Source organism: Poeciliopsis prolifica, unplaced genomic scaffold (assembly GCF_027474105.1).
Source record: "Poeciliopsis prolifica strain line A6 unplaced genomic scaffold, Auburn_PproV2 SCAFFOLD141, whole genome shotgun sequence".
In the NCBI taxonomy this organism is placed as follows: Eukaryota; Metazoa; Chordata; class Actinopteri; order Cyprinodontiformes; family Poeciliidae; genus Poeciliopsis; species Poeciliopsis prolifica.
This window is the reverse complement of record NW_026562516.1, coordinates 513,196-533,894: the sequence shown is the minus strand read 5'-3', so window position 1 is coordinate 533,894 and position 20,699 is coordinate 513,196. Positions and strand designations below refer to the sequence as shown.

The window sequence follows — 20,699 nt, the reverse complement described above, 5'->3', positions numbered from 1 at the left end:
TACTAATATTTACAATTGAACAAATGTATTTGTTGCACTTTTTGCATTCAAATTTTGAAGCAACAGATGTGTTTCTGAAGGTCTGACATTAAAATGGAGCGTGGCGACTCTGCGTGTAAACAGAAGCGACAGCTGTAGCAATCAGCGGCCGATTTGTTTTTATGTCCTTTCATATCAGTTCCAGACAGTAATGTACGTTGTACAAAAATGCTCAGAAACACATGCATTAGCTCACCTTGCTAACTGCAGTTAGCCTAGTTTCTGAGCAGAACAATTAGGCTGATCAAAAAAAAAAATAAATTGAACAAAGTTCAACTGTGACTGATATTCGAGGATCTGAGGTAATTTTGGCATCATTTGATTGTTTGTCAGGTTTTAACATGTTGAGCGACTTTCTTTTAAATTCCTGTTTACTTGATGAATTTTCTGTTCCTCAGAAGTTATTTTTGTCTTTTCTTATCTTCAGACTGTTTCTCATTTGTAACATCTAGGCATAGAAACTCCCCGTAAGCCTTGATTTTTAACCTGCATCTGAAAAAGTGTTTCTCTAAAGCCGTTTTACTTCAGTGAAACAAAACTAATATCCCCATTAATTCTTATTTGTCTGGCTGAAAGTTAATCGTTGGCTAACAAGTAAATATGTGGTCCCATTTGTTATAGTTACAGATAGTCCATTAAAAGGGGTTGAAATTAAATCTTTCAGTGGTTTTGTCATAGGAACACGTTTCCTTCTACCTTAGTCATTGAGCTCTGAAGTTTCGGTTCAGACAAACAGTAAGTAAAGAGATATCATAGGAAATAACCATCTTTTGTTAGATGAGAGCAGGCTACATGTGTTGCCTTTTGAAAAAATGGGAACCTCTTTTAAGTTCACATGCGTATTTTTTTATAGGGAAACAACACAAGAAGACAGAATTTAAAATGAGGAATAAAGCATGGTGCAACATTAAAAATAAAGTTCTTCAGCTTCAGTTAAGATATTTTTGTTTGATTCTGCAAATTTCAGATAATTTTCCAGGAAGCTCGAGTGCCAGCAGATGGACAGACGAGAGACATTATATTTAGTAGGAGGACATAGAGCCTTACAAGCTATTTTTAAAATTTGCACTAGAAAGAGGAATCTTTGACAGATGTTCAAGATGCACAGCACTGTGAAAAAACGTTTCCTCTGACAGATTCCTTCAAGGTTTTTTTTTTTTTTTTTTGACAATGAAATAAATGTCATAATTCTGGAAAACATAACCTGAGTAAAAACAGTTTTCAAATTATTTCATTTCATCATGGGAAAGATGATAGGTGGCTGTGTTTGAAAAGAAATCATCCATCAGCAGGAATAACTGCCAATAATTTGGAAATCAGGTTTTTTCTTTTTCTTATTTGGAAGAATTATGACACCCTGACCAGTGTTAATTCAGCTACATTGGAGAGTCTTTGAATACAAATAGTCTGTTTACGGCCATGCTACAGCATCTCATTGAGATTTAGGTTCAGACTTTGACTAGGTGATTTCAAATCCTGCAGATTGTTTTTTTTTTTTTTGAGTCATTCACTATGGTGGACTTGTTTTTGTGCTTTGGATCACTGCTCTCTCACAAGATGACACTCTTCTTCAAGATTTGTCTGGTAAAGAGTAGAAATTATGGCTTCATCCATCACAAGAATATGTTCAGGTCTCTGACATCTATTTCTTCCTGAAATGCTGTTTTACTTTTACACCAGATAATTAACAAACCTTCCAAAACATTCTACATTTGACTGATCGGTGCGTCGACTATTTTCCCCAAAGGCATCAAAGTATTTTTAGATAAACGTGACACAGACTTTAGTTTTATTTTTGGTCAGATATGTTTTTTTTTACTTTGGGACTCTTCCATGGATGCTGAATCTATTTTTGAATCATGAACTCTGATCTTAACTCAGAAGTGATGGGTTCAGTGCGTTAGTTGTTGCTGCATAATAATAACTTAAATGTTTTGTTTCTTTCACAGATAATCGCTCATTGTGGTCTGATGAGACTCCAACAGGCTTAAAAATGACACTGTGATCTTTTCAAATCTGATAGGTGTTTGTGATTTTCTGGTGTAGATATTTTAAGTTGTTGATTCTTTAATTGTTGTATAAATATTATTGTAATCTGTCCAAATAGTATTCCTATGAACTTAAGCTTACACTTTTATCTTGCAGTCGCTTCACTTCTGCTCTTAACAAATTTCCCTTAGGGGACAATGAAGTATCTCATCTTATCTTAATTTATTTTATTTTAACGATGTGCAGATTCCTTTTAGATCTTTCAGCCTATGTTATGCTGTACAGAGGATAAATTTACGTGATTTCTTAACTTTATGGGTCTGACAGTGACATTATCGAGGTGGGGAACTGAACTCAGCTTTCTAAAAATCTGGTTAATCAAAGGAGGTAATTGCTTTATCTCATACAGATAGGGTTATTTGGATAGATTTTTTTCTTCTGCAATAATTGAAATCATTAGGGCTGAAACGATTCCTTGAGTGTTTCCTCGACTATTAAAATTCCTTGAGGAAAATGTATCTGCCTCGAAGCTTCATTTTGTCATATTTTATTATTTAGCGCACCCTGTTCCGGCCGGGTTATTATTTGTGTTGCGCAGCGCTTTCACTTCCGCCTGACTTGTTGAAAGCTAACCGTTAGCAGCATAACGTCCAACAGCCCTAGAAATCATTATTGTAAAACAGAATTGTGTATTATATTTATCTGATAATGAAACGAGTTAGATGATCAAGCATTGAAATGTAATAAAACATTTTAAAAAAGCAAGAACAAGCAATCGGTAAGGTTTTGTTCTTTCGACTTTCCTGCAACAGACTTTCTCTTTTAGCTCTGGTTTCTCCACCTGCTTTCTCTCGCCTCATGTCCATCTCTTTGTCTCAATGTCTCTTGTGTTTTTGGTCCTGCAGTATTAATGCAGGAACCCATCTGTTTCCATGCTTTCCCAGCTGTCTAATCTCCTCTATTAGCAGGTCTGTTTTTCTCATCTCATCTACCCATCTATCCACTTACACTTGTTTCCTCCAGGGTATCCGCAGGTCCTTAAAAGGGTCTTAAAATAAATTATCCAGAATTAAGGCTTTAGAGTGTATTAAGCCATCCTGCATCGGCGACAGTTATCATATCATTCATTTCTGCCAAGGAGCGACACTTTCCTCACATAAAACCTTCATGCTCGCATTAACACAAGACAGTATCTACTAAAAGAAAAAAGAAAAGAAGCTTTTTTTTTTTTGGTCATTGCATCTGCTTTAATAAACTCAGCTGGGCTTTATGTCCCTTAACAATTAATTTCCTGTTTTGCTTCATCTTTATCTCCATTATAGTTGCAGAACTCTCATTAGCTCTGCTCCACTGGAACCAGACTGCTTTCCTCTGCTTTGTTCTTTTAACTATTTTTTGTCTTTCTAATCACTCACATGTAGCTTTTTTAGAAAAGATCCCTTAAATGTGGCCACATACTGTTCCCTCCTCTCTCTCTCTCTCTCTCTCTCTCTCTCTCTGTCTGTCTGAGCCACCCCTCGTCTGGTGCAGAGCAGGGTCAAATTGAACTGATATCAAAGGCTTTGTTTGGCTGATAAAAGTCGGGGGCTTTGCCCCGCAGCCGAAAACTAGATTGAATCGATGCAGCCCTGTGATTATGCCAGCAAGATCAACATTTCATATATCACGATCAAGATATTCCATCATATTTCACATCATTTGAGGGAATAGTGCATTTTTATTATCAATAAATCCAAGGTCTTTTTCTTTCCCTTCTTCTGTTTAATATCTTCCCGGTTTTTAGATGCTCCCTCTTTTTTTTTTCCTTGTTCTCTTGTTAAGCTCAGTTTAATGATTTAGCCTGGTTAATATTCACATGAAAATTATTTAAATTTTTATTAATCCAGCTACTGGTTATGATAAAATGATCATTCTTCCTTCAGTCCATGATTAACCGTTTCTTAGTTCCTTTACTGGAGCGTCACTATGAAGAAGTTCCCCTCGTCATTTTGTTCTGCTATCTCTCCACACACTGTTCGGCCACTTATTACTTTCCCTCCGCTCCAAAGCCTGGCGCATGCTGGGCTGTGCTGGAACGAGACAGCAAGGAGTTCTGATTTTTCCCATTTCCCATCTCCTTCTCTTCTTCAGCCCCTCTTCAATCAAGTCCTTTATTATCTTTCCTTTTCATTCCGACTCTGGTGTATCTTTTATACTTTTGCCTCCTCTGTGTCCTGCTGTCTCAGCTATGAGACAAGGTGTCTGGACTCCACAGCTCGGGCCAGCGGCGATGACTCGCTGCTTCATCTCAATTTATCATTTCCGAAAGTGGAGCAAAGAGGAATGTTCAGTTCCACTTGTTACTCCATCATGACTTGGGTTTTTGGAGCTGAAAATCTTTTTTATTTAAGCCTCTTTCATGTGTCGGATTCTCTTAGACTTTTCACATCTTTAAAAAAATATATATATATATGGCACGAGTCTTCGGCACGAGTCCAATGACGCGTGTCACCAAGCACGAGTCATTGGACAAGTGGAGAAGATGGTGAAGGTTGAAACTCAGAACGAGCAGAACGGCCCTGGCGAAAAGGTTTTACTGCAGGAAACTTTTTTTGCTTTTTCGGCCTGTTTTTTTCTTTCTCTCGTTTTTTTTTTTTTTACCTTATTGTACCTTATTCATCAGGGATGAATTAAATTTAATATTTTTACTCGTTAAATATTTCTACCATTTTGTTTCAGTCATTTCCTAGTTTGCCGGATGCATTATTCAAAAAGTACGTAAAAGTACAAGAAATTATACAATGGAAAAACTTGAAAAAAGATGAAACTAGCTCTACTGAGTAACTTGTTAACTTTCAGTTATTTCTGTTAAATGTACAATATAAATCAGTTTATATTGCATATAAATGTCAGAATTTTGCCCAGGTTTCAACAACTAAAAAAAAACCCTTCACCACTTCGGCTGCACCGAAAATCAAACAAACCAAATGAGGTAAGTTTTTGTCTAAAAATATAAAAATTGTATAAGTCAAAGCAAAATGAAACAAAAAATGCAAGAAAATCCAAGGAAATGTGAAGAAGTCCTTCTAAAATTCAAGTAGCAGAATAGAAAACAATATTAGTACATATCATAGATATGTTTTTCTTTAGTTATTTCACCACTGAATGACTAATTTGGTCAAAGAGTCAATATTAACATGTTGAAGTCTAATTAAAAGTGTTGTTTGGCAATAAGCCATGTTCCTATAAGAACCAAAAATAATCTTGCTTGCCTTTTTCTTTAACTGTATTCCAAGACTGTGACATATAAAAAATATATATAATAATAATAATTATTATTATTATTATTATTATTATTTTAAAACATATGGAGTAAAGGTTTCTTTAACCGTATATGTCAACAAATTCAATGCAAAATCATCCAGATCTGGATAATTTTGGATAATCTAAGTGTTTTAGATTTTGAACAAGGTTAAATGAAGTACAGATAAAATATAAAAATGAAGCATTGATGGCAAAGGAAGCTGTAGCAAATGCTAACTGGTTTTGTTTGCAGCTAACATCAGTCACACTGTTCTGATTGATTTTATTTTAAACTGGATAATTGCTAACTGGGGAAAAATGCTTCAGTTCAAATTAAAAGTTTCTCCTCCTGGTATTTTTGTTACATTCCTTTTTGTTTTTTGTTTGTTTTTTTTACATTTAAATGTAGTAATTGCTCCTCTACAACTGTAAATTACAGTAAATTTTCAGAAATGGATGTTTTCTTGTTGTTTTTAAGAGCACATATTTGTGTTATTTTTTTATTTCATTTAGTACAGCAGCTAATAAGATAAATGGACCTCTTATTAGCTCTTCTCAGGTCATATTTATACCTCAAGAAAACACAGACATGGATTAGCTATTTTGAAGTTTCTTATCAGAGCATCAATGTAAAAAGGTACATTAAGTATTATTTTAAAAATGCTTGCACTTTGTTACCAGCTACAGTACAGAAAGTGCTGTAAGTCGATGTGCTGCAGCAGCACGAGGCTGCCTGGAAGGGACACCTTCTACTTTTACTCCCTCTTTCTTCCTTCTCCTTATATTCATTTCCCTGACATCCACCTTCTCCTCCAATCCTCTCAATTCACCTCAAAGCAGGAAACCAACTTGAAGTTTTGCATCAGAGCGAGAAGAGTTCTTCTTTCGTTTTGCAGGAGTAACAACTTGCTGGTCCTTCAACTTCCCCCTACACCCGAACACACACATGCACGCACACACACACACTTTCTCACATTTTCTCTGTTTTCCAAATCGTCTGTTGCAACAGTGTTGGCACTCTGTGGAAAAAACTTCCTCAGTCTGCAGTCAGATCCATCCCAACTATTCTCAAGTTTGTCCCTGTGATTGTTTGGCTTCTATTGTGAAGTGCTAAATTAGTGCAAGAGAAAGTCTTCCTATCTCCACCATGTTCTCTATTTCTAATTCACCAACAATCCAAACACATCTTCCATCCATCTGTGAAGCTCTCTCCTCTTTTCATTCAAACTTGCTGAGTGTGTGGTGTGAAGCAGAACTATACAAGACTTTTATTTACATTTTTTCAGTCTTTTTGTTTGTTTTGCTATAAATACTGCTCCCGTGTCAAATAAAGGAGCCCACACAGATCACCGCCTTTTTAAGCACCCAGCTTGCACACGGTGTTTTATCATAGAGCTGAGACATTTAATCTTTAGGCGCGGCTCTTATAATTGGACACATTGATGCACTTTAATTCATCAGACTCCTTGTTTTCTTGTGTCTTGTGCTTTCTTTTGTTGCCTTTATCGAGCGCTTTTGACTCTCCAGCAATAATACAGAACCGTCCTGTTTGCTTTTTTGGCTGCCCAAGGTCTTTGTTTGGAAAGTTGTTTTTTTTTTTCTTGTTTTTTTTGCATCAACAAAGCTTCTGACCCCTTTATGTTCAAAGTGATTGTTGGCGCCCTGTTCAACATCAGTGCAGAAACAAGCGTCTTAATTGCAAGTTGGCTGAAAATTAGATTTGTTCAGAAGTAGCACAAGAGTGTGATGTTTTTCTTTTACTTTGCAATGCTTTAGATTAGCAGAGTCCATTTGTACATCGCGACTTCATGCATCTTACGAAGATCTTACAGCAGTCACAACTTTAAAAACAAGCTCAAACACATCCAATGTTCACAAAAGGAAGCTTTACATTTTCATTTCAGACCATGATTTAGAGGCATCTTTAAGTGAAAAAAATTTCCTCTTTCTAAGTACAAATTTTTGTTTCTCTAATCATATTTTAGCAACATCACAGCTTCTAATGTAGCAGGTCCAATTAATTTTATGTTTTGGAGCTGAAATACAGTAGTTTCTCGCCAATCAGCTTTCAATAGTGACACTTATCAGCAGATATGAAGTGTAATAGATAATAGGAAGATTTTTCACACTCACATTCCATTGTTCTTTGGTTGCTTTTAAAATTAAATGCAAATCTGTACTGTAAAACTATGGCCCATCTGTCTAAGATGCATGAATTCTTGGACAGACAAATGAATACTTGTATAAAATCAGGGGAATTACTTTGATTAGAGCAACCTATTCTTAGAAATTTAGGAAGTAAGGTCTTTAAATCCAAATATTCTACCAGGCTCATCTAGACCTTTAATAAAATATGACTTCTATATAGAGAGTATCCAACTGGATCCAAGATTGACTGACTGCCGTTTCCCCACGGTAAGAAGTGAAGGACACATTTCTCCAATAAACAGTCAATTTCACTTTGAAATTGCTAAGCATGCTCAAAAAACTTCTGAGCATCATCTTCCCAGCTGGTCCTGTGTAGTAACAATCCATCTGGCATGTTGCAGTGTGCGATTGCTGCTCCTAAAACAAAGGTAGCCATTTGTGTGAAACACAAAAGGCGGCACAAATCTGTTGTAGTGATGTAATAATGAACAGCTTGACCTCATTGTGTTAGATTGAGAAAACCTGGTTTTCTTAGTCATGTTGGATAAATCAAAGTCAAAGCAAAGGTTGGCTGCTAAACTACAGTGAGCAGTGATTGCCTGTTGTCACAGCATTCAACATGTTTCTCTTTAAACTTTCTTTAGCTGAACAAAGTAACTCTCACCTCTCTTCTCTCCGAAGTACAGAGTCTGTTGCGCGGTGTTAGACCACTGCAGTGAGGAGTTGTCAGTCTCTGCCACTCGGCAGGTCAACGTCACCATGCCGCCGACGGACACCGTCTCATCAGAGGTCATGGGCTGCAGCGGGTCTTCATCTAGGTAAAAAAGAAATGTCACAAAAGACAGTTGGAGAGATGCAACAGTGAACTTCTACGTAAACACAATCAAAACCAGTATCACGCAGCGGCCCCAAATCAGATAAACCCTCAAACCGCGTTACTTGCCTCCCTCCTTTTCTTTCTCTCCGTCTCCCACCGCCCATGTCTTTCTCTGGTTGTCAGATTATCTATATATCTCTATCTGTCTTTCCGAGAGCACAGACACAATGTGCGCGCACACTGACATCTTGTCAGAGGGACAAAAAAAGCTGACAAATGGTTATCTGGTTGTATGTCTGTGAGGCCAATGTAGGAGCAATGAGTCGGCGATGCCCAGAACCTGCACGACCTGAGGGACTTTCAAAGATGGAAAGACTGAGGTGGACATTACCTCTCCAGATGTGAAACAAACGACACAGCCAACTCATACCGCTGATGTGTTTTTATCCCTTTTCATTGATATCTGCGTCAAGTTTTCTAAAGACATGCATAAGCATCAGCCCCTGCAAAACGGGCTCAAACGCTATGGAAATTAGCAGGTCGGAGGAAACAAGATTGAGAATACAAATGACCCCCTAATAATGAAGGGATTCTGAGGGCTGGAGCTGAAACGGGAAAACTACTGATGAGTGAACCATTGGGGTGTGTAACAGTATTCAAATAGGCTTAAATTATGGTATTTAACAGTGCTCCCTTGATAACGGTTGATGGTACAGGCTAATTCTACACTGCGTTTAGCGAGGGTGGCAAATGATTTTGTGAATCAGAGCAAAAGATGTTAGTAAAATATGCAGGCTCCCATTTGGAGTGAGTAATGACGAACATAGCCACTGATGCACCTTTTCCCACGTTGAGATATTGAGGCCTTGAGTGCAGCCGTCCGTACTCGCACATGTTACGGCACTTCAAATTGCAACGGTGCTCGGGCAAAACAAAAAAAAATAACAGCATAAGTGAAGAAAAAAGACCCAGTCATAAGAGGGAGCATCTCATAAGAGGATACGCCTTGAGCGGTCTTCTCACCCCTTAAATACAGCGTGTATAAATAGTTTAATTGGAACCAAATTGTCAAGCGGGAGACAGGTTTATATGGAGCGTGGGGTGTTATCACATCCGTGCACGGCTGGTGGAATTGAATTTTTTTCTTTTTCAGAGGAAGAACATCTGCTTAAATGTGCTTGGGCAGAACTCCCATCAAGACATGAAAGAGGATGGGGAGGGGCTCATGAAGTGAGGATGCAGAAGAGGAGGTGAGAAAACCCAAATACATGTAGCATCAAAAACACACATTTGCAGAACATGAGCAGGGAAATGCCTGCAGGAACGTTGGCCATCTTTTAAAGATGGAAGATGAGTTCGGCATCAGAACACATCAATTATTAGAAGGGTAAAAAAAAACTTTAGCATCGCTCTGGCGGTGAGGACTGACAGCGATAGCGGCTCGTGAGGTATCGCTGCTGCTTGCCAGCAGGATTCAGAAGGCTTAGACACAGGAGCCCCACATGTCAGAACGTCGCCACCGTTTTAATGCAGCTGTGACCTTGTGGTAAGTTTATTGAGCAGCGTGATGGCTGAGGCCTGAATTTGCGGTCAAGTGCCCTGTGGATTAGTGTCTCCTTTAATAGCATCCTGGTCTAATTCTTGTGGCTGATCGCATGAGCTTCTCAACTTGGCATGAACACTTTGAGCAAATTGGCTGTCCCAAAGCATCAGTCATCAAGCCAACCACAATGAGCTCCGACAAATTGTCCAAACTTATGTTGCGCCTTTGGTAGCTGCTGACTGTTTCTCAGAATAACCTTTGTGTGACATTTGTCTCAACCAAAACAGCCATTAGGGACACTTTAACAAGAAGACACATTAGAGAGGAATGTTCTCCAAATGGCGCTAATGATTATAAAAGGACATTCAGCTTTAAATCATTAAATCAAATTTGCATATTTTTTGTTGTAGTGGTTTTTTACTTGTGTTCTAATATTACAACAGTGCCTTGTAAAACTATTCCTTGAACTTTTCCATTTTTTTCATATTGCAATCACAACTTCAATGAATTCTAGTGACAATTATACATCATTTGACCTTTTTTCTACAAACAGAAATCAAACGTTGTGGTATGGATTGGTATTCGCTAACATTTGAGGTGACATTTAGGAAAAAAAAGAAACACCTTTGCTGCAATTGCAGGTTCACATCTTTTAGACTGAGATGAAACTGTCTCCCAGTTTCATTCTTCTTTTTATTAAAGACAAAATCTTCAATAAAGACTGGAAGGATCTACGAACATTATAATGGACCCTCACCCAATCCCAGTTTAGTATTCAAGAATTTGCCTAGTCATAGATTTCGTTGAGGATCATAAATGAAATATCTGAAAGAAAATGTGGGTATTAATGCATTTTAAGGTATACTTGGTATTTGAACTATTAAAATATAGTTAGAAACATGTTTAAATGAGGCCTCCAGTGTTGACAGATTCTAGCTATTCACAGGAAGCAGTTTTCAATTATTGCCACTGATCTTCAATTGAATTCAGGTCTAGACTTTGACTGGGCCATTCCAAATCTTTTGCAGCCAACAGATTTCTTCATCCATCAATCTGTCCAACAATCTGACCAGCTGCACCTGCTGAATAAAAGAATATCACCACAGCATGATGGTGCCATCACCATGGCTCATCAAGGGGAGGGTATATTCAGGACATGCAGTATTTGTTTCCATGGAACCCAAAACGCTATATTTGGTATTATTTGACCAGTGCGCATCCTCAACCAAACGGTTCAAGGTATTTTTTTAAACAATGCATTACTTTTTGTCACTCTGCTGTAAAAAGCCCGATTTGTGTGTTTGCATGACGAAGAGTTCTCCTGTCAACATATTCTCCCAATTTGGATGTGAAGTTATCACAGTTTATGCAATTTTTTTCAGTAAATGTTTGTGAAAATACAGAGAAGAAAAAAACATATTTTGTAGGTTCAAACAATTTTAAAGTTCAAAATGCATTTTTAAAGTCTATTTGATCTGAAGGTGGGTTAAAGTTGAAGAAGGAAAAATCTGAAAGCAAAGACTGCATCTCATACTTTAACAGCAGCATATTAAGCAAAGTATTCAACTTTTACCAACTTCAGCTACAGTCATCACCCTAAGATCAGACTTGCAGCCTGTCAGACTGATTTTATTTCAATTAATGTACGCTAATAAATAAGGTTAATCTTCCTCAAAGGACTCATAACCTGAAACAATTTAATGATGATGAAACGGCCCTCTGCATATTAAATCTGAAGGTCTGTTAATGCATACAAATCATTTGGAAGTTAGTCACCATATGAGGATGGTAACTTTGTTAGCTCTAACAGTCAGAATTAATCAAAGATAAATTCTGGCTTAATTAAAGCTGCAGCATGATGTGGGTAGAATGAAACACATTAGGATAATTATCAAACTCTGAACAATATTTTAAATGGACTTGAGCCATTACCTATGAGATGAGATGGGTGGATTTAACAATTGAGTTATGCACTGATTTTTAAGTTAAAAAGTTTAAGAAGTATAAGTGCAAAGTGTTGCACCCAGCCCATATGTACCAAAATAGTTTGCAGAAAGAGTTGCTCGACACTAGAATCTGACCCCGGTAAGCCCTGAATATAAATACAGCTGTTCTGGTATTTGAGGATCCCAAAACAGCAGGAATTAAAGGAGTGGAAGGAAGTTCAGCTACAGTTTAAATGGTAAAGTCTGGCTAAACACTCAAGCTGCAAAAATAAAAAGGCGCAACCTCTCCATCCTTTGCAGACGCCGAGTTCAACACCAGCTCCTTTTATTCTTTCCTCACATCCCACTTCTTCATCTCCAACCAAAGCTGTAAGCCGGAGGAAGACACGGGTATTTAAAGCAACACAATTTACACCCTTCCTATAGCCGGCAACAAGGTGAGAGAACACAGAGGTAGAAGGCTGACTGGGATATCAAACGAGAGGAGGCAGGGAGGGAGCGCCGGCAGAGAGGGAAGGATGGATGGATAAGGGTATGCAGAGGCGGCTGGGGTGGCAAAACGAGGTGGGAAACCGGGACTGTGAAAAAGAAGGGAGGGGAGAGAAGTGAGACAACAGAGGGAAATTGAGGAGCTTGAGGGCTCTCCAGCGTCAAGAGACAGAAAAACATAAAGACCAGCTTTTTACTTTGAAAAAAGGATTATTTGCTTCTGTTTTTTTTTCCTAAGAGTTTAGATAAGAAGATTCAAACAGTGTGAGTATGTTTTACCTAAAATAGCTCAGTCCAGGCTTCTTTAACCCAGGAAAGACAAGAGGAAGAAAATACACTTTTACTCTGTTTGATTTCCTTTAGAAATCTTCACACAGATTACAGCTGAACTGTATATTGAGGCACATCATACTATCAATATTTTTTAAAACAGAGGATTAGGGAAATTAGGCTAGACTACAACCAAATTAGTCAGCAAAATTTTTACAAATATTGCATGATTTTGCAGTCCAGGTTAACCTAAAGCTTTAATTTCCTTTAATGATCTCAATCGTTTGCTAATTCATATGTAAGCCTGGACTCAGGAGCTATAAAATATAAACTCCCTCCTTTTTTCCAGTGTTCCAGATTACACTGCAGCTTTTTTGGCTAAATAAACTGGCATTTGTCCATAATTCCATCCACCTGACCAAATATCTCAATTTCAACAGGAGAAAAGTTTAAATGCATTATGTCACCACTGTTTAAATGTTCAGTGCTGTTTTTTTTGTGTTAGATTTACTTTTTGTAGTTAATGCTTGAAGTTCGAACATGGTCTTATCAGACCAAAGCAGATTCTTTCACAAAGATCTATGTTTTTGCAGCTCTGGCTAGTAGTCTAGATTAATGGTCTTGGTAAACATTAAATCATTTACTCTGAAGGTCTGACTCCTTATGAGACAAAAAGGCATTAGACTTTCTTATGAAATTAGTCATTCCCATATTTACGATGAAGGTCTCAAGCTACAGGATTGCAGTCGGATCTTGAGATGACATTTGTTGTGGATTGTACAACTGTATAAATAAAATGAATGACCTGCAGGAGCCCTGGGGCAGTCTGACAGAAGTGAAGCTGCCACATACCAGCACCATCGGCCCTTTTGACTCACTCCAGCAGGCAGGGTGGGTGAAGCGTCCTGCCCAAGGACACAACAACAGGGGCTCGAACCAGCAACCCACCAAGTAGAGGACAGACTCCTACCACCATCACTAAGCTCAGTTTGCTTTGCCTTAGGCCGGCTCTGGAATCATCTCAAAATTGCAGGTCAATCACTGATGCTACAGCAACTCGGGGTGTGAGAAATGGACGTTCATTTTTATCACATATTTTTTGTTACTCCTGTGATAATAAGTAAAAGTTAAAATAAGAACTATATATTACTTTTGTAGGTAACTTTCAGTACGACTGTGACTGAGTGGTACAGTAAGCTTTGCCCCACAAACATCAATACTGTTCTTGAAAAAATTGTGATTTGTATCACTAACTAAACACAGTAACTGCATTGAATCACATTTGGAAAGTTACTGATACTCTCAATAAAAAGCAGCAAAGAAAATATTAAAACTAACAATAATGGGGGCATTTAAACATTAATTTCGATTTAGTATAGTAACAATAAATCAGAATTCTTGAGATAAGAAATTTATCACAATTATTGATAAGCGACACAAGAAATTTCCACCCCGATAGGCAACATTATGTTAGTCCACTTCATCTGTGAAATATAAGTGCAGAGCTGAAAGTTGAGAGTTAAAAATTAATTGCAGTGACAAATGTAAAAAATATTTCACTTGTTCTTCCTCTAGTTCTGGAACATTGTTTCACACTTTTCTAACTTAAAACATTTTGTTGTTATGGATGTTTTTGCAAAGCTTTTTACTTGTTAACAATACCAATGGTTGATGATGACCCACCACAAAGGCCACAAAGATTTGAGTTTTTAGTTAGATTTATAGTTCCACTTTATGCTATTATTTACCTTTCAGGCTAAGTATGTATACATATGCATTGTTGCAAAAAAAATTATATTGGCCATCCGAGTATAAAAATCTCCACATTAGCACTGTGACTATGTGTGAATGTATATGCAGCATTTACTTCTCATTAAAATTTCAGTTGTAGTTGGGCCAGTCTGTCAGGAACTTTTTCCCTGAGTCAGCCTCTAGTTTTGTCTTATATGAACCTTACATTTGTCTTTCTTCACCTAATCATAAAAAGTTGTAATTATGGGAAAATTGTAACGATGGGAAGTTGAACTGCCTGAAACTCCAGGCAGCCAAAAGGGGAAGCAATTTAAGTTCAGAACTAGAAGGAAATTTGCTGACAACAAAATTATGTAATCAACTTCAATTTGTTTCAATGATTGGACTGAACTGAGTTTTTTTTTTATTTTTAAATGAAGTGCCTCAAGACTCTGTTATGAATGGAGTACACCCTGGTCTGGTCACTACTCAACTGCAGGTGTTTCTAAATAAACTACAGCAAAGATATATTAGCAGATTGTTGGAATAAAAAAATTATAATTTATGTTACATTCTTAAACTATAAAAGCCTGTTTTTTACTGTGATATATAGTAACCAAACAGTAAAAAATCTATGAAATACATCTGATTTATTCCATTGACATTTCTTTAGGACAGTGTTGCACAGGAAATGTGCTTTTAAAGCAATTCTTTACTGCAGTGGTACAGCTGGAGTAATCTATAGGAAGGCTGACTTGTGGGCCCACATGAAGTCTTTGGAGCTCGGTGATTTAACAGCAGTCTTGACACACAGCAATAAGGTTAGCAGAGTCTTTTCTGTTGTGCCTGAATTAGGAGCTCTCTAATCTTACTTGGCACTCCATATCAGGAGAGCTGTGCCAAAGTACAGGCGGAATAAAGAAACCTCTCCTGGAATGAGTCAGTTCTTATATTTATGCTTATGTCTCAGCTGAAATGCATCGTGTAAATAAAATATAATCCTGATAAGCAATGCTTACAGATTTGGATTTGAACCTGCGTCAAGATGCAAGTTAAATTCCCAAACAGATCAGAACTATTTGCTTAATTAAAAACTACTCTGTCTTCTATGCCATAAAAAGAACAGACATTAAATATTTCCAACCACCTTGGCAATTAACATATTCGCCCCCTTCTCTCTTCTTCTTCCATCTGTCTCCCTCCATCTTCCCCCCCTCCTCGCCTCCATCTGCCCTGATCTCCTCCTCAGCTACCTCTTTTCCTCCCTCACCTCTTCGTCTTCTGTCGATCCTCATCCTCGCTCCAAACCAGCTCGTTTACTTCTACCCATCCCCTTGTTCCTTCTTTCCCTCCTTCTTTTTGTCCTCCCGGGGTGGCTTTTCACTGCTGTTGCTAATTAACTCAGGTTAATGAACTTTATTTATTGTAACACACGTCTCTCTCTGTGTGTATGCAAGCCCCTATAGACCTACATTCAGAGATTTTTATGTTGCTTATTTTTATTTTTTTTAGCTTTTGCTGTAGAACGAGTGTGGCTGTTGCTTTGCCGGGAGGTAATTATCTTAGTTTGAGTGACTCTTTGTGTGTGTGTAGCTGTGTGTGAGCCTCCAGAAGCGTATTATCAGTGTGGATTAGCTTGCATGCATGTGTGTTTGAGCACAGTTGTATTTGTTTTGCCGGGAGGAATTTATCTATTTGTGCGCATGTTCGTGGGGCAAAGTATGTGCACCTGTGTGATTTATGAGATTATGTTTTATCTGCATGTGGGCTTGTGTGTGTGCGTGTGTATGCGTGTGCTTCTTAGCATAGCTGCAGGGAATTGTGCGCGGCAGACACAGTCATGTGTCACGGTGCCGCAGAAGCTGTACACATTTGATGAAACTCAGCCAACGGTGTACGGTTTGATACGCTGTGGTATGACACAGTCCATTACGCACATACAGAAGCATCTTCTCACATTTTCTGTGAGGAAGCCCCCACCACACACACACGCCCACACACACACACACACACACACACTCCTGGCCCCGCCCTTCCTCTCCTCCCCATTACTGTAAGCACACACTGATCCTTATAAAAGATACAAATGATAACATGTACATGTTTGTGTCATACAAACAAACAAAGCGCTTAAAAGAAAAAAAATACCCATTTATAAGAAGGTACTTAGAGCACACTTTTAGAGAAATGGAGAACATCTTCACACAAACACACACATCCAGACACAGAGCAACCTCCCCCACACCATCCATCTATGCCCAGCTGTCCCCCCCTCGATTACCACCCATCCCCCTGGGTAAATGTGCATGTCTCTGCCCTTCTGCCCACCTCTAGATCCTACACTAGGAGCCTTGTTCCCCACCTTTTGTCCCCCTTTTTTTTCTGCCTTCTTTGGCAAATTATGCTAATTTAAACCAGATATCTCCCACAGAACAAACATTTGCGATTTACATCATATCCACTTATTCCCATTCTTTGACAAGCACTTCTTTGCCCCATAAAGTATGGTGAAAGGCTTTGTTTTCAGCCAAAATCTTTGCAGATTTGTAGATTTTATTGATACCATCGTTGCATACTTTTTTTTTTTTTTTTAGCAAATTCACACTGACAATAAAAACCTAGCTGGGTAGTAAAGTATGGATTTCCACAGCAGGATTTGACCAAATAAAAGATAGTTAAAAGGGTCAAAACTGCAACTCTACTTCAAGCTAATCAGCTGGCATTATTGAACAAAATTGTAGATAAACAACTTTTAAAAAGTTTGATATGGTGTCAGAAGCATGTCAGAGATGATGACGAACTTTAGGAAACTGGCAGGAATCTTTTCAGATCCTTGTTTCCATTTTTTCCTATAAGTGGATTTTCTTTTTGTTAGATAAATACCTGTTTATGTGGAAAATATACATCAAACTCAGAACAAAAACCAATGCTGCTGTAGAATGTTAGATGAACCAGGTAATAAAGTGTTATTATCCAGGGGTATGAGTCTTACTCCCAAGTTGAAAGGCCACTCAACAAGGAAGAAACCATTACTCTAAGTAGCTTAAATGCACTTAGGGACAGGACCTTTCTTTTCGGGAGGTTCCTGACACTGACCCCAGTTCTATAAGCAGAAATGGGTTAAAATTTCTGCAAATCACTGTGAAAATCGGGTGGGACAACATCCAAATAAGACAAATAAGTTTAATAGCAATTTAATAAGTACCAATAAAATGTATACAAATCTAAATTGTAAGACAATTATCTCCCTCATTATTCTGGCATTTACCTGATAAAAATATTTTTTCTAATGTTAACTCAAAAACAGAAAAGCTTTAGTTTGATTTATGGGGTCAGAAAATGAGAAATGCATATTTGACTTTTTTTAAAAATTGTGTATGAGATGAGTTTGACTGATTTTACAGAAGGATTTAACCATTAGCTTAAAAAAGAAAATAAAAATTCTTATTATGTTGTCCTCCTGTTGTTGTTAGAGGTCAGTCAGGCAAACGTAAGCGACATAAGTGGGAGACGGCTGGTGGGCAGGATTGTGGAGAGGCTTGGGGATTTGAGAACCCCCTGCCTGCAGTCTTAGCACAAACAAACTCCTTAACCTTTAGTTTTTACACCATCCCGCTTTTTTTGTGAAGCCTGAGCATTGTGGGGGATTTTGCCAATCACGACCCCTCCTTCATACCACCTCCAACAAACTACCCTTCCTCTAGTGGCTGTCAAACTTAGTTAGCTCAAAGCTTAGACCATCTCTCTACTTGTTCTCATCCTCCACCGGCTAGCTCTCCCTCCACCACCACTTCTCATCCCCCTCTAGTTTTACTACACACACACACAAACACGTAAGCAGCACACCAGCAGCATCACATCCCAGTAGAGTGTCTGCAGCAACAGCAGCAACATCGAGGCGCCAAGCCGGCCGCCCCACCCTGCCACGGGAGCAGTGCAGAGAGAAAGACAGAGGAGCGAGGGGTGAGAGGAGGACGGGAAGCGGAGGGGGGGTGATGGGGGTTCTCGGCTCATGGAAAAGGGCAAGCAGCATCACTGCTGACAAAAGAGAAAGAATAATGATTTGCCAAGAAAGAGAAAGACGGAGTGAGTTGGAGAGGTAGGAGAGAGATGGAGAAAAAGCACAGGGGAAAACCGAGGAAGAAGGGAATGAAAGAGGCGAGTGGAGAGTGAGAGGTGAACGAAGGACATGGCAGAAATAAGCATATATAGATAGATGAGAGCAATGAGGAGATATGACAGGGTGACTTAGAAAGGGGCGAAACGACTAAAAAAAACAATGAGAGCAAAACGGAGGGAAGTGGAGCACAGCAAAGTGAGAAATGAAACTGGAGGATTGGAAGAGAAAGTAGAGACATGCTGACATGATGAGGTAGAGAAAAATATCAACAATACGAGCTGAGGAAACTAAAGCACATCTTTTTAACCGGTTTTCCTGCATAAACTCTTCTCAAGTTACCTAATAAGTGGACTACACAAGAAGAGACAGGAGAGCAAATTGTTGATTAAATAAGCTGGTTAATAAACAGATTATCAGCATGAGTTGGTCAACCAACAGAGCATCTTGTGTAAGTTTGCAGCATGAGAAACCCGGTGTGTGTTTCCTCGCCTGAGCCAAGCCCGGGTCGATACTGCTTTGGATCCATGTTCCTTTTGATCAATCAGCTCCTGTTCTCATATTGTTTCTAACATTATCTGTGCTACAGGAGGGGATCTAAAGAAACTTTTAAAGGCTGTGTGTCTGCCAAATGTCAGGCTTTATTGACTTGACAGGTTGAGTTCATTCAACAATCTGGCAAAATTATTCATGTCCTTAGAACTTTTTAACTTTGAATCGTGTTTCAGCTACAAACTGCAGTGTTTTTTATTTGACCTTTACATGACAGAACAAAACAAAGTTTGACCATAATTATAAGTCAGGTAAAAAAAAAAAAAAACATGGACTGGAAAAACAGAAAATATAGACTTAGTTACCTGCAGGTAGTTTTGAGTATGTCTCTACCAGCTTTGGACGTTTAGAGGCTAAAATATTTGCTTATTTTTCCTTGCAAATTATCTAAAACACAACCACATTCAATATAAACCATCTGTGATCAGAAATGTACTAATCCTACAGCAGCTTCTCAGTTAAATTTAGAGATGTACTAATCCAATATTGATATCGGCATCGGTCCAGATATTAAAAAAAAATTTCAATCGTAACAATGTGTTCACAGATATATTTAGTCTGAATCTATGCTTTGTGCTCTGAGCAACATAATGCTTTATTATTTATTTTACAATATATTTTTTGAATTTCTAACTGTACTTTTTAACCATTTGAAAGAAACATTCGGTCAACATTGAAATTGTTGCGATGTTAACATGTTCGACCAATATTTTCAACTTATTGTTTCTGTCATTTTCAGTTTCTTTATTAAATTATACGCCAAATTGAACTGGCTGAACAAATTAAAGTTGAGTTGTTTGTACATGTTTGACCAAGCTTGTGAAGCCATTGCTGTATTTAAGTGTGCTGTACTGGTGCAGAGTTATCAAATAAATGTGTAATTGAGTACATTTATATCTATTTAAAAATTATTTTTACAGTTTTTCTTATTATCAGCAGTTACTAAACATATATAGGTTTTGGAAGTGAAAAAAGTGGATTGATGCATCCTTAGTTAAATCAAGTCTACAATTTAATTTAAAGTCCACTAGATCTGATAGCAGAAATCACCATGTGGTACATAGCTACCATTACTGTGGAAGAAATTGCATCAAACGAATGTGTAATGAATGTTCACATTTCTGCTTGCTATATGCAGTCAGCAAAAAAAAAAACAACAACAACCAATAAATAATTCTGTCATATTCCACAGCAATTTCAAATCTGGAAAAAACAAAAACAAAGTAAAAAAAGGTCAATAACTTGTAAACCGTATTCTGCATTAGGCTCTGCTTTTTGTGGCCTTGTCTTTGGCCATGCAGAGTCAGTCTGCAAAAGACTTTGTTAGAAATAATTTACGCACAGAATACCCGGGGCTATGTTGGGCAAACAAGAATATTATTTTTTGCAGCTCCAAGCAGTTTTGTAGCACGGCCAGTCAGCAGCAATAAACCATCAGCCCGGTGAAAGCAACTTCATTTCGCTCAGAGAGAAAAGCCTTCTTAATAATTACTGCCTTAAAATAGTAGTTACTTGTATTCATTTTTTACAGCTCAAGAGCAAACACTCGTGCTTCTCTGACAGGCTTTGGACTTGTTCAAGAAATGTCCGTCTTGATTTTTATGTTTTAGAGTTACAGGTTAAATACCACATTGCACCACCATGCCCTGCTGGCTGCAAACTGATCATGACACTGGTTGAAAAGTTACCTTTTTAAGACACAGGATGAGCCTCGGAAAGAGAGCAATTAACATTTCAGCAGCAACTCTTGTCAAAAGTTTCTTTCTTTTAGATCTT

The 20,699-nt window shown here is 38.0% G+C and overlaps 1 protein-coding gene across 1 annotated transcript in view; it reads right to left on the bottom strand.

Annotated features, from left to right (window-relative positions):
• Positions 1–20,699, bottom strand: part of cadm3 (cell adhesion molecule 3) — an 80,420-nt gene that overhangs the window by 16,667 nt on the left and 43,054 nt on the right. The window contains exon 3 of the mRNA XM_055025289.1: positions 8,123–8,272. Coding sequence (XP_054881264.1) covers positions 8,123–8,272 — 150 coding nt within the window. The remainder of the gene's footprint in view (positions 1–8,122; positions 8,273–20,699) is intronic.